The sequence below is a fragment of the Oncorhynchus clarkii genome, chromosome 4 (assembly GCF_045791955.1).
Source record: "Oncorhynchus clarkii lewisi isolate Uvic-CL-2024 chromosome 4, UVic_Ocla_1.0, whole genome shotgun sequence".
Taxonomy (NCBI): domain Eukaryota; kingdom Metazoa; phylum Chordata; class Actinopteri; order Salmoniformes; family Salmonidae; genus Oncorhynchus; species Oncorhynchus clarkii.
The window spans coordinates 3,826,239-3,850,238 of NC_092150.1; the positions used below are offsets into that span (position 1 = coordinate 3,826,239).

General features: G+C 41.7%; 1 protein-coding gene and 1 pseudogene across 4 annotated transcripts in view; one reads left to right on the forward strand and one right to left on the reverse strand.

Moving 5' to 3' along the window:
* Positions 1-18,154, reverse strand: part of LOC139406317 (E3 ubiquitin/ISG15 ligase TRIM25-like) — a 77,488-nt gene extending 59,334 nt beyond the window's left edge. For all 4 annotated transcript variants that reach the window (XM_071148811.1, XM_071148810.1, XM_071148812.1 and 1 more), the window contains exons 1-2: positions 17,507-18,154; positions 16,980-17,075 (exon numbers count right to left, since the gene is read on the reverse strand). In XM_071148811.1, coding sequence (XP_071004912.1) covers positions 16,980-17,075; positions 17,507-18,103 — 693 coding nt within the window. In that variant the 5' untranslated portion in view covers positions 18,104-18,154. The remainder of the gene's footprint in view (positions 1-16,979; positions 17,076-17,506) is intronic.
* The window catches only part of LOC139406328 (E3 ubiquitin-protein ligase TRIM47-like), a 128,435-nt pseudogene that overhangs the window by 71,933 nt on the left and 32,502 nt on the right, over positions 1-24,000 (forward strand).

Sequence of the window (24,000 nt, forward strand, 5' to 3'; positions counted from 1 at the left end):
GACAGACAGGTACAGAACACCTCTTGGTCCTGCTCTACTCTCCTCCCTCCTGGACAGACAGGTACATAACACCTCTTGGTCCTGCTCTACTCTCCTCCCTCCTGGACAGACAGGTACAGAACACCTCTTGGTCCTGCTCTACTCTCCTCCCTCCTGGACAGACAGGTACAGAACACCTCTTGGTCCTGCTATACTCTCCTCCCTCCTGGACAGACAGGTACAGAACACCTCTTGGTCCTGCTCTACTCTCCACCCTCCTGGACAGACAGGTACAGAACACCTCTTGGTCCTGCTCTACTCTCCTCCCTCCTGGACAGACAAGTACAGAACACCTCTTGGTATATCATATATATATATCATATCATCATTCAGGAAGTAATGCACAACAAGCATATCTTTGGGAGGACGTCCAGTCTCTCTTTTCCGGGCAAGAAAGTTTCTGTCCACCAACATGTCTTCTGTTTTGACATCAATACCGTAGTTCTTGGTAAACTCAGTTCAGCATGATGTATCTAGGAAGTTGTTTGAGTTTTATTTTAGTTTTACTATTGAGAGTTCCCTCTATTTGTGTTTTCACTAGATTCATCATTGTCACGGAAAGAGAGTCCCTGTCTTCCTAACATTGATGTGACCACAACAATTCTCCTCAGATACTCCCTTCTCTCTGCAATATCACCAGCAGGGTCAGATGTTCAAATCTGAGCAATGTTCCCATGATTGATAGTTTCCTGGTAGCTTTGCCACAACACTGTCTCTGTGTGTTTGCGTCATCTCATGTTTGACAAAGATAAACTAAGATTTCTTCCCATTTTTGCAATATCATTTATAGCCTGGCACAGATAGTAAAACTACATTAAATACAACGTTAACTAGATATTATCTGTGTCATTTATAGCCTGGCACAGATAGTAAAACTACATTAAATACAACGTTAACTAGATATTATCTGTGTCATTTATAGCCTGGCACAGATAGTAAAACTACATTAAATACAACGTTAACTAGATATTATCTGTGTCATTTATAGCCTGGCACAGATAGTAAAACTACATTAAATACAACGTTAACTAGATATTATCTGTGTCATTTATAGCCTGGCACAGATAGTAAAACTACTGTAGCGACCCGCACAGACAGCTGTGTGTTATGTGTTCGGCTAGTAGGTGGTTGTGTTGTACTTACCAGTTCCCAGTGTTCGCGGGGTCCGACATGCCAATCAACCTGCTATCTGCCAATCACAGGAATGCCTGGGATGTTCTGATGCCGGGCATCCTGGTGGTTGGCGGAGTGGCGTGGAGGGGGCGGGGCATTGGAAGTTAAGGTTCAGCCTTTGTTCTCTCTCTTACGTCTGGGCTTCACAAGAGAAGGTCCCGATTGGCTTGTGGGGTATCTTTCATTTATTTGGCGTGAGCTAAGGCCAAACAGTAGCCTGTGTAAAGTTGCTAATAAACCGTCAATTCGTAACTCAATCCTCTGTCTGGACAATTGTTCCTTTATGATCTAGTCAGGTCATTACACTACATTAAATACAACGTTAACTAGATATCATCGCCACATAACTTATGTCGAATTTAAAAGATACCGTTACCGTTAGTAACGTCTGTTACACTGTAACTTACAGGCAGCCTCACATAAAAACCTATTGGTTAACAAAGCTTTGATTATGACCAAAGTCTATAGTAGTGAAAACTCTCTCTCTCTATTCTAACTTACCACACATTCACATCACTGCCTCGACATGAATGTGTCCTGTCAGAGCCGTTTCCTGTCCGTTAACTGTTAACAGTCTCGAGCCACAGCTTAACCAATGAGCTACAAGGAGGACTGACAGTCACGAGCGGTGCAGCAGCCTCTGCAGCAGCAGCCTCCCCCGGGTCCTAGTGCCCGCCCGGTAAGACGGTTAAGATGCGATGGAACGGTTGACGGAGAGAAAATAAATCACAGAGAAAATATATTGACTGAGATATTGAATTGTTTAGGGAAGCTTTAGCTTTGGCTTTAATACATTCTGAAAATACTTGAAAACCAAAAGAGAAAATAATAGTAGCCCTCCTCAGGAACAACAAAACCCTCACAGACCAACTTCTTCTTCTATGATATAATGGAGGTCCTCAAACCAACGTTAAAGGTGCATGGCGCCACCTACTGTGCTGGAGTGTGTTCAATCACGGTTTACACCACTCTAAATCCTCCTACCTAACTCAGTACTTCTGAGAAAATAAAAGAGTCCTACTAACTTATAATAGACCCTCCCCCATCCCCCAAATTCCTTCCAAACTCCCCCAACCCTGTCCAACCCCAATGACACTTCAATCTTTCCCTCTCTTCAACATCCTTATAACAATATCACAACACATGCAAGTCTTGATATTACCTCAACTAACCTATGACCCCGTGCATTGACTCTGTACCGGTTCCCACCTGTATATAGTCTGATTTTAGTCTCACTATTGTTACTGCTGCTCTTTAATTACTTGTTACTTTTAATTCTTATTCTTATCCATATATATTTTTTTGTTAGTTAGGATCTCATAAGTAAACATTTCACTGTGAGGTAAAAACACCTGTTGTATTCAGTATTTCACTGTCAGGTAAAAACACCTGTTGTATTCAGTATTTCACTGTCAGGTAAAAACACCTGTTGTATTCAGTATTTCACTGTGAGGTAAAAACACCTGTTGTATTCAGCATTTCACTGTCAGGTAAAAACACCTGTTGTATTCAGTATTTCACTGTGAGGTAAAAACACCTGTTGTATTCAGTATTTCACTGTAAGGTAAAAACACCTGTTGTATTCAGCATTTCACTGTGAGGTAAAAACACCTGTTGTATTCAGCATTTCACTGTCAGGTAAAAACACCTGTTGTATTCAGCATTTCACTGTCAGGTAAAAACACCTGTTGTATTCAGTATTTCACTGCCAGGTAAAAACACCTGTTGTATTCAGTATTTCACTGTCAGGTAAAAACACCTGTTGTATTCAGCATTTCACTGTCAGGTAAAAACACCTGTTGTATTCAGTATTTCACTGTGAGGTAAAAACACCTGTTGTATTCAGCATTTCACTGTGAGGTAAAAACACCTGTTGTATTCAGTATTTCACTGTCAGGTAAAAACACCTGTTGTATTCAGTATTTCACTGTGAGGTAAAAACACCTGTTGTATTCAGCATTTCACTGTGAGGTAAAAACACCTGTTGTATTCAGTATTTCACTGTCAGGTAAAAACACCTGTTGTATTCAGTATTTCACTGTGAGGTAAAAACACCTGTTGTATTCAGCATTTCACTGTGAGGTAAAAACACCTGTTGTATTCAGCATTTCACTGTCAGGTAAAAACACCTGTTGTATTCAGTATTTCACTGTCAGGTAAAAACACCTGTTGTATTCAGCATTTCACTGTCAGGTAAAAACACCTGTTCTATTCAGCATTTCACTGTGAGGTAAAAACACCTGTTGTATTCAGTATTTCACTGTGAGGTAAAAACACCTGTTGTATTCAGCATTTCACTGTCAGGTAAAAACACCTGTTGTATTCAGTATTTCACTGTCAGGTAAAAACACCTGTTGTATTCAGTATTTCACTGTCAGGTAAAAACACCTGTTGTATTCAGCATTTCACTGTGAGGTAAAAACACCTGTTGTATTCAGTATTTCACTGTCAGGTAAAAACACCTGTTGTATTCAGCATTTCACTGTCAGGTAAAAACACCTGTTGTATTCAGTATTTCACTGTCAGGTAAAAACACCTGTTGTATTCAGCATTTCACTGTCAGGTAAAAACACCTGTTGTATTCAGTATTTCACTGTCAGGTAAAAACACCTGTTGTATTCAGTATTTCACTGTCAGGTAAAAACACCTGTTGTATTCAGTATTTCACTGTCAGGTAAAAACACCTGTTGTATTCAGTATTTCACTGTCAGGTAAAAACACCTGTTGTATTCAGTATTTCACTGTCAGGTAAAAACACCTGTTGTATTCAGTATTTCACTGTGAGGTAAAAACACCTGTTGTATTCAGCATTTCACTGTCAGGTAAAAACACCTGTTGTATTCAGTATTTCACTGTGAGGTAAAAACACCTGTTGTATTCAGTATTTCACTGTAAGGTAAAAACACCTGTTGTATTCAGCATTTCACTGTGAGGTAAAAACACCTGTTGTATTCAGCATTTCACTGTCAGGTAAAAACACCTGTTGTATTCAGCATTTCACTGTCAGGTAAAAACACCTGTTGTATTCAGTATTTCACTGCCAGGTAAAAACACCTGTTGTATTCAGTATTTCACTGTCAGGTAAAAACACCTGTTGTATTCAGCATTTCACTGTCAGGTAAAAACACCTGTTGTATTCAGTATTTCACTGTGAGGTAAAAACACCTGTTGTATTCAGCATTTCACTGTGAGGTAAAAACACCTGTTGTATTCAGTATTTCACTGTCAGGTAAAAACACCTGTTGTATTCAGTATTTCACTGTGAGGTAAAAACACCTGTTGTATTCAGCATTTCACTGTGAGGTAAAAACACCTGTTGTATTCAGTATTTCACTGTCAGGTAAAAACACCTGTTGTATTCAGTATTTCACTGTGAGGTAAAAACACCTGTTGTATTCAGCATTTCACTGTGAGGTAAAAACACCTGTTGTATTCAGCATTTCACTGTCAGGTAAAAACACCTGTTGTATTCAGTATTTCACTGTCAGGTAAAAACACCTGTTGTATTCAGCATTTCACTGTCAGGTAAAAACACCTGTTCTATTCAGCATTTCACTGTGAGGTAAAAACACCTGTTGTATTCAGTATTTCACTGTGAGGTAAAAACACCTGTTGTATTCAGCATTTCACTGTCAGGTAAAAACACCTGTTGTATTCAGTATTTCACTGTCAGGTAAAAACACCTGTTGTATTCAGTATTTCACTGTCAGGTAAAAACACCTGTTGTATTCAGCATTTCACTGTGAGGTAAAAACACCTGTTGTATTCAGTATTTCACTGTCAGGTAAAAACACCTGTTGTATTCAGCATTTCACTGTCAGGTAAAAACACCTGTTGTATTCAGTATTTCACTGTCAGGTAAAAACACCTGTTGTATTCAGTATTTCACTGTCAGGTAAAAACACCTGTTGTATTCAGTATTTCACTGTCAGGTAAAAACACCTGTTGTATTCAGTATTTCACTGTAAGGTAAAAACACCTGTTGTATTCAGTATTTCACTGCCAGGTAAAAACACCTGTTGTATTCAGCATTTCACTGTCAGGTAAAAACACCTGTTGTATTCAGCATTTCACTGTCAGGTAAAAACACCTGTTGTATTCAGCATTTCACTGTCAGGTAAAAACACCTGTTGTATTCAGCATTTCACTGTCAGGTAAAAACACCTGTTGTATTCAGTATTTCACTGTGAGGTAAAAACACCTGTTGTATTCAGTATTTCACTGTAAGGTAAAAACACCTGTTGTATTCAGCATTTCACTGTCAGGTAAAAACACCTGTTGTATTCAGTATTTCACTGTGAGGTAAAAACACCTGTTGTATTCAGTATTTCACTGTAAGGTAAAAACACCTGTTGTATTCAGCATTTCACTGTGAGGTAAAAACACCTGTTGTATTCAGCATTTCACTGTCAGGTAAAAACACCTGTTGTATTCAGCATTTCACTGTCAGGTAAAAACACCTGTTGTATTCAGTATTTCACTGCCAGGTAAAAACACCTGTTGTATTCAGTATTTCACTGTCAGGTAAAAACACCTGTTGTATTCAGCATTTCACTGTCAGGTAAAAACACCTGTTGTATTCAGTATTTCACTGTGAGGTAAAAACACCTGTTGTATTCAGCATTTCACTGTGAGGTAAAAACACCTGTTGTATTCAGTATTTCACTGTCAGGTAAAAACACCTGTTGTATTCAGTATTTCACTGTGAGGTAAAAACACCTGTTGTATTCAGCATTTCACTGTGAGGTAAAAACACCTGTTGTATTCAGTATTTCACTGTCAGGTAAAAACACCTGTTGTATTCAGTATTTCACTGTGAGGTAAAAACACCTGTTGTATTCAGCATTTCACTGTGAGGTAAAAACACCTGTTGTATTCAGCATTTCACTGTCAGGTAAAAACACCTGTTGTATTCAGTATTTCACTGTCAGGTAAAAACACCTGTTGTATTCAGCATTTCACTGTCAGGTAAAAACACCTGTTCTATTCAGCATTTCACTGTGAGGTAAAAACACCTGTTGTATTCAGTATTTCACTGTGAGGTAAAAACACCTGTTGTATTCAGCATTTCACTGTCAGGTAAAAACACCTGTTGTATTCAGTATTTCACTGTCAGGTAAAAACACCTGTTGTATTCAGTATTTCACTGTCAGGTAAAAACACCTGTTGTATTCAGCATTTCACTGTGAGGTAAAAACACCTGTTGTATTCAGTATTTCACTGTCAGGTAAAAACACCTGTTGTATTCAGCATTTCACTGTCAGGTAAAAACACCTGTTGTATTCAGTATTTCACTGTCAGGTAAAAACACCTGTTGTATTCAGCATTTCACTGTCAGGTAAAAACACCTGTTGTATTCAGTATTTCACTGTCAGGTAAAAACACCTGTTGTATTCAGTATTTCACTGTCAGGTAAAAACACCTGTTGTATTCAGTATTTCACTGTCAGGTAAAAACACCTGTTGTATTCAGTATTTCACTGTCAGGTAAAAACACCTGTTGTATTCAGTATTTCACTGTCAGGTAAAAACACCTGTTGTATTCAGTATTTCACTGTGAGGTAAAAACACCTGTTGTATTCAGCATTTCACTGTCAGGTAAAAACACCTGTTGTATTCAGTATTTCACTGTGAGGTAAAAACACCTGTTGTATTCAGTATTTCACTGTAAGGTAAAAACACCTGTTGTATTCAGCATTTCACTGTGAGGTAAAAACACCTGTTGTATTCAGCATTTCACTGTCAGGTAAAAACACCTGTTGTATTCAGCATTTCACTGTCAGGTAAAAACACCTGTTGTATTCAGTATTTCACTGCCAGGTAAAAACACCTGTTGTATTCAGTATTTCACTGTCAGGTAAAAACACCTGTTGTATTCAGCATTTCACTGTCAGGTAAAAACACCTGTTGTATTCAGTATTTCACTGTGAGGTAAAAACACCTGTTGTATTCAGCATTTCACTGTGAGGTAAAAACACCTGTTGTATTCAGTATTTCACTGTCAGGTAAAAACACCTGTTGTATTCAGTATTTCACTGTGAGGTAAAAACACCTGTTGTATTCAGCATTTCACTGTGAGGTAAAAACACCTGTTGTATTCAGTATTTCACTGTCAGGTAAAAACACCTGTTGTATTCAGTATTTCACTGTGAGGTAAAAACACCTGTTGTATTCAGCATTTCACTGTGAGGTAAAAACACCTGTTGTATTCAGCATTTCACTGTCAGGTAAAAACACCTGTTGTATTCAGTATTTCACTGTCAGGTAAAAACACCTGTTGTATTCAGCATTTCACTGTCAGGTAAAAACACCTGTTCTATTCAGCATTTCACTGTGAGGTAAAAACACCTGTTGTATTCAGTATTTCACTGTGAGGTAAAAACACCTGTTGTATTCAGCATTTCACTGTCAGGTAAAAACACCTGTTGTATTCAGTATTTCACTGTCAGGTAAAAACACCTGTTGTATTCAGTATTTCACTGTCAGGTAAAAACACCTGTTGTATTCAGCATTTCACTGTGAGGTAAAAACACCTGTTGTATTCAGTATTTCACTGTCAGGTAAAAACACCTGTTGTATTCAGCATTTCACTGTCAGGTAAAAACACCTGTTGTATTCAGTATTTCACTGTCAGGTAAAAACACCTGTTGTATTCAGTATTTCACTGTCAGGTAAAAACACCTGTTGTATTCAGTATTTCACTGTCAGGTAAAAACACCTGTTGTATTCAGTATTTCACTGTAAGGTAAAAACACCTGTTGTATTCAGTATTTCACTGCCAGGTAAAAACACCTGTTGTATTCAGCATTTCACTGTCAGGTAAAAACACCTGTTGTATTCAGCATTTCACTGTCAGGTAAAAACACCTGTTGTATTCAGCATTTCACTGTCAGGTAAAAACACCTGTTGTATTCAGCATTTCACTGTCAGGTAAAAACACCTGTTGTATTCAGTATTTCACTGTGAGGTAAAAACACCTGTTGTATTCAGTATTTCACTGTAAGGTAAAAACACCTGTTGTATTCAGCATTTCACTGTCAGGTAAAAACACCTGTTGTATTCAGTATTTCACTGTGAGGTAAAAACACCTGTTGTATTCAGTATTTCACTGTCAGGTAAAAACACCTGTTGTATTCAGCATTTCACTGTCAGGTAAAAACACCTGTTGTATTCAGTATTTCACTGTCAGGTAAAAACACCTGTTGTATTCAGTATTTCACTGTGAGGTAAAAACACCTGTTGTATTCAGTATTTCACTGTCAGGTAAAAACACCTGTTGTATTCAGTATTTCACTGTCAGGTAAAAACACCTGTTGTATTCAGTATTTCACTGTGAGGTAAAAACACCTGTTGTATTCAGTATTTCACTGTCAGGTAAAAACACCTGTTGTATTCAGTATTTCACTGTGAGGTAAAAACACCTGTTGTATTCAGTATTTCACTGTGAGGTAAAAACACCTGTTGTATTCAGCATTTCACTGTGAGGTAAAAACACCTGTTGTATTCAGCATTTCACTGTCAGGTAAAAACACCTGTTGTATTCAGCATTTCACTGTCAGGTAAAAACACCTGTTGTATTCAGTATTTCACTGTGAGGTAAAAACACCTGTTGTATTCAGCATTTCACTGTGAGGTAAAAACACCTGTTGTATTCAGTATTTCACTGTCAGGTAAAAACACCTGTTGTATTCAGTATTTCACTGTGAGGTAAAAACACCTGTTGTATTCAGCATTTCACTGTGAGGTAAAAACACCTGTTGTATTCAGCATTTCACTGTCAGGTAAAAACACCTGTTGTATTCAGTATTTCACTGTCAGGTAAAAACACCTGTTGTATTCAGCATTTCACTGTCAGGTAAAAACACCTGTTCTATTCAGCATTTCACTGTGAGGTAAAAACACCTGTTGTATTCAGTATTTCACTGTGAGGTAAAAACACCTGTTGTATTCAGCATTTCACTGTCAGGTAAAAACACCTGTTGTATTCAGTATTTCACTGTCAGGTAAAAACACCTGTTGTATTCAGTATTTCACTGTCAGGTAAAAACACCTGTTGTATTCAGCATTTCACTGTGAGGTAAAAACACCTGTTGTATTCAGTATTTCACTGTCAGGTAAAAACACCTGTTGTATTCAGCATTTCACTGTCAGGTAAAAACACCTGTTGTATTCAGTATTTCACTGTCAGGTAAAAACACCTGTTGTATTCAGTATTTCACTGTCAGGTAAAAACACCTGTTGTATTCAGTATTTCACTGTCAGGTAAAAACACCTGTTGTATTCAGTATTTCACTGTAAGGTAAAAACACCTGTTGTATTCAGTATTTCACTGCCAGGTAAAAACACCTGTTGTATTCAGCATTTCACTGTCAGGTAAAAACACCTGTTGTATTCAGCATTTCACTGTCAGGTAAAAACACCTGTTGTATTCAGCATTTCACTGTCAGGTAAAAACACCTGTTGTATTCAGCATTTCACTGTCAGGTAAAAACACCTGTTGTATTCAGTATTTCACTGTGAGGTAAAAACACCTGTTGTATTCAGTATTTCACTGTAAGGTAAAAACACCTGTTGTATTCAGCATTTCACTGTCAGGTAAAAACACCTGTTGTATTCAGTATTTCACTGTGAGGTAAAAACACCTGTTGTATTCAGTATTTCACTGTAAGGTAAAAACACCTGTTGTATTCAGCATTTCACTGTGAGGTAAAAACACCTGTTGTATTCAGCATTTCACTGTCAGGTAAAAACACCTGTTGTATTCAGCATTTCACTGTCAGGTAAAAACACCTGTTGTATTCAGTATTTCACTGCCAGGTAAAAACACCTGTTGTATTCAGTATTTCACTGTCAGGTAAAAACACCTGTTGTATTCAGCATTTCACTGTCAGGTAAAAACACCTGTTGTATTCAGTATTTCACTGTGAGGTAAAAACACCTGTTGTATTCAGCATTTCACTGTGAGGTAAAAACACCTGTTGTATTCAGTATTTCACTGTCAGGTAAAAACACCTGTTGTATTCAGTATTTCACTGTGAGGTAAAAACACCTGTTGTATTCAGCATTTCACTGTGAGGTAAAAACACCTGTTGTATTCAGTATTTCACTGTCAGGTAAAAACACCTGTTGTATTCAGTATTTCACTGTGAGGTAAAAACACCTGTTGTATTCAGCATTTCACTGTGAGGTAAAAACACCTGTTGTATTCAGCATTTCACTGTCAGGTAAAAACACCTGTTGTATTCAGTATTTCACTGTCAGGTAAAAACACCTGTTGTATTCAGCATTTCACTGTCAGGTAAAAACACCTGTTCTATTCAGCATTTCACTGTGAGGTAAAAACACCTGTTGTATTCAGTATTTCACTGTGAGGTAAAAACACCTGTTGTATTCAGCATTTCACTGTCAGGTAAAAACACCTGTTGTATTCAGTATTTCACTGTCAGGTAAAAACACCTGTTGTATTCAGTATTTCACTGTCAGGTAAAAACACCTGTTGTATTCAGCATTTCACTGTGAGGTAAAAACACCTGTTGTATTCAGTATTTCACTGTCAGGTAAAAACACCTGTTGTATTCAGCATTTCACTGTCAGGTAAAAACACCTGTTGTATTCAGTATTTCACTGTCAGGTAAAAACACCTGTTGTATTCAGCATTTCACTGTCAGGTAAAAACACCTGTTGTATTCAGTATTTCACTGTCAGGTAAAAACACCTGTTGTATTCAGTATTTCACTGTCAGGTAAAAACACCTGTTGTATTCAGTATTTCACTGTCAGGTAAAAACACCTGTTGTATTCAGTATTTCACTGTCAGGTAAAAACACCTGTTGTATTCAGTATTTCACTGTCAGGTAAAAACACCTGTTGTATTCAGTATTTCACTGTGAGGTAAAAACACCTGTTGTATTCAGCATTTCACTGTCAGGTAAAAACACCTGTTGTATTCAGTATTTCACTGTGAGGTAAAAACACCTGTTGTATTCAGTATTTCACTGTAAGGTAAAAACACCTGTTGTATTCAGCATTTCACTGTGAGGTAAAAACACCTGTTGTATTCAGCATTTCACTGTCAGGTAAAAACACCTGTTGTATTCAGCATTTCACTGTCAGGTAAAAACACCTGTTGTATTCAGTATTTCACTGCCAGGTAAAAACACCTGTTGTATTCAGTATTTCACTGTCAGGTAAAAACACCTGTTGTATTCAGCATTTCACTGTCAGGTAAAAACACCTGTTGTATTCAGTATTTCACTGTGAGGTAAAAACACCTGTTGTATTCAGCATTTCACTGTGAGGTAAAAACACCTGTTGTATTCAGTATTTCACTGTCAGGTAAAAACACCTGTTGTATTCAGTATTTCACTGTGAGGTAAAAACACCTGTTGTATTCAGCATTTCACTGTGAGGTAAAAACACCTGTTGTATTCAGTATTTCACTGTCAGGTAAAAACACCTGTTGTATTCAGTATTTCACTGTGAGGTAAAAACACCTGTTGTATTCAGCATTTCACTGTGAGGTAAAAACACCTGTTGTATTCAGCATTTCACTGTCAGGTAAAAACACCTGTTGTATTCAGTATTTCACTGTCAGGTAAAAACACCTGTTGTATTCAGCATTTCACTGTCAGGTAAAAACACCTGTTCTATTCAGCATTTCACTGTGAGGTAAAAACACCTGTTGTATTCAGTATTTCACTGTGAGGTAAAAACACCTGTTGTATTCAGCATTTCACTGTCAGGTAAAAACACCTGTTGTATTCAGTATTTCACTGTCAGGTAAAAACACCTGTTGTATTCAGTATTTCACTGTCAGGTAAAAACACCTGTTGTATTCAGCATTTCACTGTGAGGTAAAAACACCTGTTGTATTCAGTATTTCACTGTCAGGTAAAAACACCTGTTGTATTCAGCATTTCACTGTCAGGTAAAAACACCTGTTGTATTCAGTATTTCACTGTCAGGTAAAAACACCTGTTGTATTCAGTATTTCACTGTCAGGTAAAAACACCTGTTGTATTCAGTATTTCACTGTCAGGTAAAAACACCTGTTGTATTCAGTATTTCACTGTAAGGTAAAAACACCTGTTGTATTCAGTATTTCACTGCCAGGTAAAAACACCTGTTGTATTCAGCATTTCACTGTCAGGTAAAAACACCTGTTGTATTCAGCATTTCACTGTCAGGTAAAAACACCTGTTGTATTCAGCATTTCACTGTCAGGTAAAAACACCTGTTGTATTCAGCATTTCACTGTCAGGTAAAAACACCTGTTGTATTCAGTATTTCACTGTGAGGTAAAAACACCTGTTGTATTCAGTATTTCACTGTAAGGTAAAAACACCTGTTGTATTCAGCATTTCACTGTCAGGTAAAAACACCTGTTGTATTCAGTATTTCACTGTGAGGTAAAAACACCTGTTGTATTCAGTATTTCACTGTCAGGTAAAAACACCTGTTGTATTCAGCATTTCACTGTCAGGTAAAAACACCTGTTGTATTCAGTATTTCACTGTCAGGTAAAAACACCTGTTGTATTCAGTATTTCACTGTGAGGTAAAAACACCTGTTGTATTCAGTATTTCACTGTCAGGTAAAAACACCTGTTGTATTCAGTATTTCACTGTCAGGTAAAAACACCTGTTGTATTCAGTATTTCACTGTGAGGTAAAAACACCTGTTGTATTCAGTATTTCACTGTCAGGTAAAAACACCTGTTGTATTCAGTATTTCACTGTGAGGTAAAAACACCTGTTGTATTCAGTATTTCACTGTGAGGTAAAAACACCTGTTGTATTCAGCATTTCACTGTGAGGTAAAAACACCTGTTGTATTCAGCATTTCACTGTCAGGTAAAAACACCTGTTGTATTCAGCATTTCACTGTCAGGTAAAAACACCTGTTGTATTCAGTATTTCACTGCCAGGTAAAAACACCTGTTGTATTCAGCATTTCACTGTGAGGTAAAAACACCTGTTGTATTCAGTATTTCACTGCCAGGTAAAAACACCTGTTGTATTCAGTATTTCACTGTCAGGTAAAAACACCTGTTGTATTCAGTATTTCACTGTCAGGTAAAAACACCTGTTGTATTCAGTATTTCACTGTCAGGTAAAAACACCTGTTGTATTCAGTATTTCACTGTAAGGTAAAAACACCTGTTGTATTCAGTATTTCACTGCCAGGTAAAAACACCTGTTGTATTCAGCATTTCACTGTCAGGTAAAAACACCTGTTGTATTCAGCATTTCACTGTCAGGTAAAAACACCTGTTGTATTCAGCATTTCACTGTCAGGTAAAAACACCTGTTGTATTCAGTATTTCACTGTGAGGTAAAAACACCTGTTGTATTCAGCATTTCACTGTGAGGTAAAAACACCTGTTGTATTCAACATTTCACTGTGAGGTAAAAACACCTCCTGCACCATGACAACTAACCTACACTCATTAAAACCCCACTACCACATTCCACTACTTTGACCCTATCTGCTCCATCACCATGACAACTAACCTACACTCATTAAAACCCACTACCACATTCCACTACTTTGACCCTATCTGCTCCATCACCATGACAACTAACCTACACTCATTAAAACCCACTACCACATTCCACTACTTTGACCCTATCTGCTCCATCACCATGCCAACTAACCCTACACTCATTAAAACCCCACTACCACATTCCACTACTTTGACCCTATCTGCTCCATCACCATGACAACTAACCTACACTCATTAAAACCCCACTACCACATTCCACTACTTTGACCCTATCTGCTCCATCACCATGACAACTAACCTACACTCATTAAAACCCCACTACCCCATTCCACTACTTTGACCCTATCTGCTCCATCACCATGACAACTAACCTACACTCATTAAAAACCCACTACCACATTCCACTACTTTGACCCTATCTGCTCCATCACCATGACAACTAACCTACACTCATTAAAAACCCACTACCACATTCCACTACTTTGACCCTATCTGCTCCATCACCATGACAACTAACCTACACTCATTAAAACCCCACTACCACATTCCACTACTTTGACCCTATCTGCTCCATCACCATGACAACTAACCTACACTCATTAAAAACCCACTACCACATTCCACTACTTTGACCCTATCTGCTCCATCACCATGACAACTAACCTACACTCATTAAAACCCCACTACCACATTCCACTACTTTGACCCTATCTGCTCCATCACCATGACAACTAACCTACACTCATTAAAACCCCACTACCACATTCCACTACTTTGACCCTATCTGCTCCATCACCATGACAACTAACCTACACTGATTAAAACCCCACTACCACATTCCACTACTTTGACCCTATCTGCTCCATCACCATGACAACTAACCTACACTCATTAAAAACCCACTACCACATTCCACTACTTTGACCCTATCTGCTCCATCACCATGACAACTAACCTACACTCATTAAAACCCACTACCACATTCCACTACTTTGACCCTATCTGCTCCATCACCATGCCAACTAACCCTACACTCATTAAAACCCCACTACCACATTCCACTACTTTGACCCTATCTGCTCCATCACCATGACAACTAACCTACACTCATTAAAACCCCACTACCACATTCCACTACTTTGACCCTATCTGCTCCATCACCATGACAACTAACCTACACTCATTAAAACCCCACTACCCCATTCCACTACTTTGACCCTATCTGCTCCATCACCATGACAACTAACCTACACTCATTAAAAACCCACTACCACATTCCACTACTTTGACCCTATCTGCTCCATCACCATGACAACTAACCTACACTCATTAAAAACCCACTACCACATTCCACTACTTTGACCCTATCTGCTCCATCACCATGACAACTAACCTACACTCATTAAAACCCCACTAACACATTCCACTACTTTGACCCTATCTGCTCCATCACCATGACAACTAACCTACACTCATTAAAAACCCACTACCACATTCCACTACTTTGACCCTATCTGCTCCATCACCATGACAACTAACCTACACTCATTAAAACCCCACTACCACATTCCACTACTTTGACCCTATCTGCTCCATCACCATGACAACTAACCTACACTCATTAAAACCCCACTACCACATTCCACTACTTTGACCCTATCTGCTCCATCACCATGCCAACTAACCCTACACTCATTAAAACCCCACTACCACATTCCACTACTTTGACCCTATCTGCTCCATCACCATGACAACTAACCTACACTCATTAAAACCCCACTACCACATTCCACTACTTTGACCCTATCTGCTCCATCACCATGACAACTAACCCTACACTCATTAAAACCCCACTACCACATTCCACTACTTTGACCCTATCTGCTCCATCACCATGACAACTAACCTACACTCATTAAAACCCCACTACCACATTCCACTACTTTGACCCTATCTGCTCCATCACCATGACAACTAACCTACACTCATTAAAAACCCACTACCACATTCCACTACTTTGACCCTATCTGCTCCATCACCATGACAACTAACCTACACTCATTAAAACCCCACTACCACATTCCACTACTTTGACCCTATCTGCTCCATCACCATGACAACTAACCTACACTCATTAAAACCCCACTACCACATTCCACTACTTTGACCCTATCTGCTCCATCACCATGACAACTAACCTACACTCATTAAAACCCCACTACCACATTCCACTACTTTGACCCTATCTGCTCCATCACCATGACAACTAACCTACACTCATTAAAACCCACTACCACATTCCACTACTTTGACCCTATCTGCTCCATCACCATGACAACTAACCTACACTCATTAAAACCCCACTACCACATTCCACTACTTTGACCCTATCTGCTCCATCACCATGACAACTAACCTACACTCATTAAAACCCCACTACCACATTCCACTACTTTGACCCTATCTGCTCCATCACCATGACAACTAACCTACACTCATTAAAACCCCACTACCACATTCCACTACTTTGACCCTATCTGCTCCATCACCATGACAACTAACCTACACTCATTAAAACCCCACTACCACATTCCACTACTTTGACCCTATCTGCTCCATCACCATGACAACTAACCTACACTCATTAAAACCCCACTACCACATTCCACTACTTTGACCCTATCTGCTCCTGCACCATGACCCTGGGAGGACGGGACACCACCACTCAACACCCCCTGGAACTCTTCTGAAGTCAAATCTCATATGACCAAATTCTTCTCTGGTTCTGAACTCTTCTCCACACCTTCTACCTCACTGAACTCTCCCTCATTCATTTCCATTTCACCTCCAGGACTCAGTCTGGGGCACGACTCACTCTGTTTGCACTTGAATTATAACATTTGAAATGTCTCTATTCTTTTGAAAATAAATGTTGTTCAATGTTTACTGTTCATTATTATTTCACTTGCTTTGGCATAGTAAAGATATGTTTCCCATGCCAATAAAGACCTTTGAATTGAATTGAGAGAGAGAGAGACAGCTCCATGTTAATGTATAGGGAACATGAGTCGTCATGGTTACTCATGGTTATGTGATGAGGCAGCCCAGTCGGTTACATGAACCAGTCTATTCTCTGAAAGGGGTCCAGACAGCCTGTTCCCAACAGTGGGGTCAGTGGGATTGGATAGGGGCCCCTCTCTCTCTCTCTCTCTGACTGGAGGAGAGAAGTGAAATGGTGTGTCTCCTCTGGTCAACAATACTCACCTTGAAAGACTCCACAGCCTGTTGGAGCTCCTTCAGCTCCTTCTCTCTCTCCTGGAATCTCTGCTGGACCTTCTGCTGACTCATCCCCAGCTGCCTCTGTGGAGAATCACTCTTCAATGAGCTATCAAGCTTTATTAGTCCAGTAGATCAATAGTATAGTAATGTGACATAGGACCCATAGAGAGGAAGGTCTACAATCCTGAGGAAGTCCCTTTACAAAATGATATTATGTTGCTATGTGAATGATTATAGTTTTTATGGTAGGCCTACATGTATCAAGGGGTTGAGACTGAACTTTGGACTCATAAAAGGCCATTCAGAATGATAGTGTTTGACTTTAGAAAATGGTGATACATTTGGAGAATCTGGGTTAACATATCTATATACTCAAGGTTTGTGTTCATATTTGTGGATCCATTTCATATTGTATATAATATAATGATCTCATATTCAAACAGATTTAGTTCCTACTGTATCTTTAATTATTTGTTTATCAGACAGTCACCAACAAGTTGTTCTGGTCTTACCTGTTTCTCAGTCCTCTCTGCTGCAGCTGACACTGTATCATGGCCTTTATGTTCATCCATTGTACACAGATAACAGATACACTGCTGATCGGTACGACAGTAAACCTCCAGCAGTTTGTCATGATGAGAGCAGATCTTCTCCTGTAGTTGTGCCGTGGCTTTGACCAGCTTGTGCTTCTTGAAAGCAGGAGATTCATAGTGAGATTGGAGGTGAGTCTCACAGTAAGAGGCCAGACACACCAGACAGGACATGAGGGCTTTCTGCTTTCTGGTCCCAGTGCAGACATCACACGCCACATCTCCAGGTCCAGCATAGCACAGAGCAGGAGGGGGAGCAGCCTGGAGTCCTGTCTTCCTCAGTTTCTCCACCAGCTCAGCCAACATGTTATTTTTCCTCAGATTAGGCCTTGGAGTGAAGGTCTCTCTGCACTGAGGACAGCTATAGACCCCTTTCAGATCATCCTGATCCCAGCAGCCCTCAATACAGATTCTACAGTAACTGTGTCCACATGCAGTAGTGACCGGCTCCTTCAGTAGATCCAGACAGACAGAACAACAGAACTGGTCCTGGTCCAGCAGAACTCCCTGTTGAGCCATTTGGACGGTTGTTCAATCTCACACAGACAGACGACAGAGAGACTCAGATCAGTTTCGTTTCCTCAGAAGAGAGTTTGTGGGAAGGGGAGGGACTTCCTGGTTCTGCCAGAGGGCTGGGGTTAGAGGGAGGGAGGGAGGGGTTAGAGGAATGGAGGAAGAGAGAGAGGAACTACATGCAACAGCAAGAGGGAGACAAATAGTTTTGTTCCAAGTTTAGAGCCCTTAAGAAATACTAAAGAAAACAACTGTTATTTAAAACATAAGTCATTATTTAAGTTAACCGGAGCCATATTGTATTGTGCACTGAGCTGAGATCTTCCATTCTCCTCTGCGCTGGTTACACTTCTTTTCATAGTGAACACTTCATTTCATATTTCATTTCAATAACACATTTCTACTTAGTAGTTAAATAGGACAGGCCTTGACTAGAATACAGTATATACATATGAAGTGGACAGTAGTAGTTAAATAGGACAGGCCTGGACTAGAATACAGTATATACATATGAAGTGGACAGTAGTAGTTAAATAGGACAGGCCTTGACTAGAATACAGTATATACATATGAAGTGGACAGTAGTAGTTAAATAGGACAGGCCTTGACTAGAATACAGTATATACATATGAAGTGGACAGTAGTAGTTAAATAGGACAGGCCTTGACTAGAATACAGTATATACATATGAAGTGGACAGTAGTAGTTAAATAGGACAGGCCTTGACTAGAATACAGTATATACATATGAAGTGGACAGTAGTAGTTAAATAGGACAGGCCTTGACTAGAATACAGTATATACATAGAAGTGGGTAAAACAGTACACATTATTAAAATTGACCAGTGATTCCATGACTATGAATACAGGGCAGCACCTCTAAGGTGCAGGGTTGAATAACCTGATTCAGGAGTGTCTGGGCTTCTCTACCTGACCGTCTCATTACAACAGGCTGCCCTGGTGGGTCTGATACAGGAGTGTCTGGGCTTCTCTACCTGACCGTCTCATTACAACAGGCTGCCCTGGTGGGTCTGATACAGGAGTGTCTGGGCTTCTCTACCTGACCGTCTCATTACAACAGGCTGCCCTGGTGGGTCTGATACAGGAGTGTCTGGGCTTCTCTACCTGACCGTCTCATTACAACAGGCTGCCCTGGTGGGTCTGACACAGGAGTGTCTGGGCTTCTCTACCTGACCGTCTCATTACAACAGGCTGCCCTGGTGGGTCTGATACAGGAGTGTCTGGGCTTCTCTACCTGACGGTCTCATTACAACAGGCTGCCCTGGTGGGTCTGATACAGGAGTGTCTGGGCTTCTCTACCTGACGGTCTCATTACAACAGGCTGCCCTGGTGGGTCTGATACAGGAGTGCCTGTCTGTCTGCTCACACTCAGGTACATGGAACACGTGTCTCCTATTTCTCCTGGACGTAACTCCCTCAGGTGTCATTACATCATGTGACCTGGTTGCCACTGTTTTCACCACACAGGCCTCAACGCTCCATGTTTTCCCATCATGCATTTCCCCCCCTATCATTTGGACTGAGATCACGGAGCACCTTGGACCCTTTGTCATAGTACCTTTTCTGTTCCCTCTTTCCTCTCCGTTAAGAATCACCTCGTCCTGCTGCTCTGTTTCTCGGAGGACAACCTAGTTTGGAGTTTCCTGTTGAACAACAGCTCTGCAGGAGACAGACCATGTTTTAGTGGAGGAGCCCTCTAGTTTAACAAAGCTAGATACGGATCTGTCTTTGAGTCCAGAGCTTTCTTAAGCAGTAGTTTGACTGTTCTGACACCGTTCTCCTCTAACCCATTAGACTGTGGGTACGGTCGGCTTGAGGGGACATGCTTGAACCCCTACAGCTGATCAAAATCACTGAACTGCTGAACTGTGAGGTGTTGTCTGTACGGACTACCTCTGAGACCTCATGACGAGCAAAGAATGACTCAATGTGAGTTATCAGCTGAACTGTGAGGTGTTGTCTGTACGGACTAGCTCTGAGACCTCATGACGAGCAAAGAATGACTCAATGTGAGTTATCAGCTGAACTGTGAGGTGTTGTCTGTACGGACTACCTCTGAGACCTCATGATGAGCAAAGAATGACTGAATGTGAGTTATCAGCTGACTAGCAGTAGTGTCCTTCAGCAAATCTGTCTGGGTAATGAGAGTCCATCAGTAGAACATGGTTCTCTCCCTCCAGAGAACAGACATCTAGTTCTACTTGGTCACATGGTCCCAATATATCTTCTTCCTCAACCCTCATTGGCTCTTTGCTTTGTTTTGACCTGTATTTCTGGAATGTTCCACAGGCTCTGACTGTCTGCTCTATATCACCATTCATCTTGGGCCAGAATAACACTGCTTCTGTACGTCGTTTTGACTTTTCCATCCCTAGATGGTCCTGGTGTATTTTGATCAGCATGTTTTTCTGTAATTCATGAACCCTTAAACAGACAATCAACCATAAGGGTATAGCTTGTACAGACCACCTGCATGTTATGGTTCTGAGTACAGATATCAGGGTATAGGTCAATTCCCTCCAGTACAGACATCTCATCCCTGTATTGACCATAATGGTAGGGTATAGGTCAACTCTCTCCAGTACAGACATCTCATCCCTGCATTGACCATAATGGTAGGGTATAGGTCAACTCCCTCCAGTACAGACATCACATCCCTGTATTGACCATAATGGTAGGGTATAGGTCAACTCCCTCCAGTACAGACATCTCATCCCTGTATTGACCATAAGGGTAGGGTATAGGTCAACTCCCTCCAGTACAGACATCTCATCCCTGTATTGACCATAAGGGTAGGGTATAGGTCAACTCCCTCCAGTACAGACATCTCATCCCTGTATTGACCATAGTTTTAGGGTATAGGTCAACTCCCTCCAGTACAGACATCTCTTCCCTGTATTGACCATAATGGTAGGGTATAGGTCGACTCCCTCCAGTACAGACATCTCATCCCTGTATTGACCATAATGGTAGGGTATAGGTCAACTCCCTCCAGTACAGACATCTCATCCCTGTATTGACCATAATGGTAGGGTATAGGTCTACTCCCTCCAGTACAGACATCTCATCCCTGTATTGACCATAAGGGTATAGGTCAACTCCCTCCAGTACAGACATCTCATCCCTGTATTGACCATAATGGTAGGGTATAGGTCAACTCCCTCCAGTACAGACATCTCATCCCTGTATTGACCATAATGGTAGGGTATAGGTCAACTCCCTCCAGTACAGACATCTCATCCCTGTATTGACCATAATGGTAGGGTATAGGTCAACTCCCTCCAGTACAGACATCTCATCCCTGTATTGATCATAATGGTAGGGTATAGGTCAACTCCCTCCAGTACAGACATCTCATCCCTGTATTGACCATAAGGGTATAGGTCAACTTCCTCCAGTACAGACATCTCATCCCTGTATTGACCATAATGGTAGGGTATAGGTCAACTCCCTCCAGTACAGACATCTCATCCCTGTATTGACCATAGTGGTAGGGTATAGGTCAACTCCCTCCAGTACAGACATCTCATCCCTGTATTGACCATAGTGGTAGGGTATAGGTCAACTCCCTCCAGTACAGACATCTCATCCCTGTATTGACCATAAGGGTAGGGTATAGGTCAACTCCCTCCAGTACAGACATCTCATCCCTGTATTGACCATAATGGTAGGGTATAGGTCAACTCCCTCCAGTGCAGACATCTCATCCCTGTATTGACCATAAGGGTATAGGTCAACTTCCTCCAGTACAGACATCTCATCCCTGTATTGACCATAATGGTAGGGTATAGGTCAACTCCCTCCAGTACAGACATCTCATCCCTGTATTGACCATAAGGGTACAGCTTGTACAGACCACCTGCATGTTATGGTTCTGAGTATACACCCTTGTGGGGCCCCTGTACTGAGGATCAGAGTAGAGGAGGGGGCTGAGTATACACCCTTGTGGGGCCCTGTATTCTGGATCAGAGTAGAGGAGGGGGCTGAGTATACACCCTTGTGGGGCCCCTGTATTGAGGATCAGAGTAGAGGAGGGGGCTGAGTATACACCCTTGTGGGGCCCCTGTATTGAGGATCAGAGTAGAGGAGGGGGCTGAGTATACACCCTTGTGGGGCCCTGTATTCTGGATCAGAGTAGAGGAGGGGGCTGAGTATACACCCTTGTGGGGCCCCTGTATTGAGGATCAGAGTAGAGGAGGGGGCTGAGTATACACCCTTGTGGGGCCCCTGTACTGAGGATCAGAGTAGAGGAGGGGGCTGAGTATACACCCTTGTGGGGCCCCTGTATTGAGGATCAGAGTAGAGGAGGGGGCTGAGTATACACCCTTGTGGGGCCCCTGTACTGAGGATCAGAGTAGAGGAGGGGGCTGAGTATACACCCTTGTGGGGCCCCTGTATTGAGGATCAGAGTAGAGGAGGGGGCTGAGTATACACCCTTGTGGGGCCCTGTATTCTGGATCAGAGTAGAGGAGGGGGCTGAGTATACACCCTTGTGGGGCCCCTGTATTGAGGATCAGAGTAGAGGAGGGGGCTGAGTATACACCCTTGTGGGGCCCCTGTACTGAGGATCAGAGTAGAGGAGGGGGCTGAGTATACACCCTTGTGGGGCCCCTGTATTGAGGATCAGAGTAGAGGAGGGGGCTGAGTATACACCCTTGTGGGGCCCCTGTACTGAGGATCAGAGTAGAGGAGGGGGCTGAGTATACACCCTTGTGGGGCACGCTGTACTGAGGATCAGAGTAGAGGAGGGGGCTGAGTATACACCCTTGTGGGGCCCCTGTACTGAGGATCAGAGTAGAGGAGGGGGCTGAGTATACACCCTTGTGGGGCACGCTGTACTGAGGATCAGAGTAGAGGAGGGGGCTGAGTATACACCCTTGTGGGGCCCCTGTACTGAGGATCAGAGTAGAGGAGGGGGCTGAGTATACACCCTTGTGGGGCCCCTGTACTGAGGATCAGAGTAGAGGAGGGGGCTGAGTATACCCCCTGTTGGGGCCCCTGTACTGAGGATCAGAGTAGAGGAGGGGGCTGAGTATACACCCTTGTGGGGCCCCTGTACTGAGGATCAGAGTAGAGGAGGGGGCTGGGTATACACCCTTGTGGGGCCCCTGTACTGAGGATCAGAGTAGAGGAGGGGGCTGAGTATAAACCCTTGTGGGGCACGCTGTACTGAGGATCAGAGTAGAGGAGGGGGCTGAGTATACACCCTTGTGGGGCCCCTGTACTGAGGATCAGAGTAGAGGAGGGGGCTGAGTATACACCCTTGTGGGGCCCCTGTACTGAGGATCAGAGTAGAGGAGGGGGCTGAGTATACCCCCTGTTGGGGCCCCTGTACTGAGGATCAGAGTAGAGGAGGGGGCTGAGTATACACCCTTGTGGGGCCCCTGTACTGAGGATCAGAGTAGAGGAGGGGGCTGAGTATACACCCTTGTGGGGCCCCTGTACTGAGGATCAGAGTAGAGGAGGGGGCTGAGTATACACCCTTGTGGGGCCCCTGTACTGAGGATCAGAGTAGAGGAGGGGGCTGAGTATACACCCTTGTGGGGCCCCTGTACTGAGGATCAGAGTAGAGGAGGGGGCTGAGTATACACCCTTGTGGGGCCCCTGTACTGAGGATCAGAGTAGAGGAGGGGGCTGAGTATACACCCTTGTGGGGCCCCTGTACTGAGGATCAGAGTAGAGGAGGGGGCTGAGTATACACCCTTGTGGGGCCCCTGTACTGAGGATCAGAGTAGAGGAGGGGGCTGAGTATACACCCTTGTGGGGCACGCTGTAGTGAGGATCAGAGTAGAGGAGGGGGCTGAGTATACACCCTTGTGGGGCCCCTGTACTGAGGATCAGAGTAGAGGAGGGGGCTGAGTATACACCCTTGTGGGGCCCCTG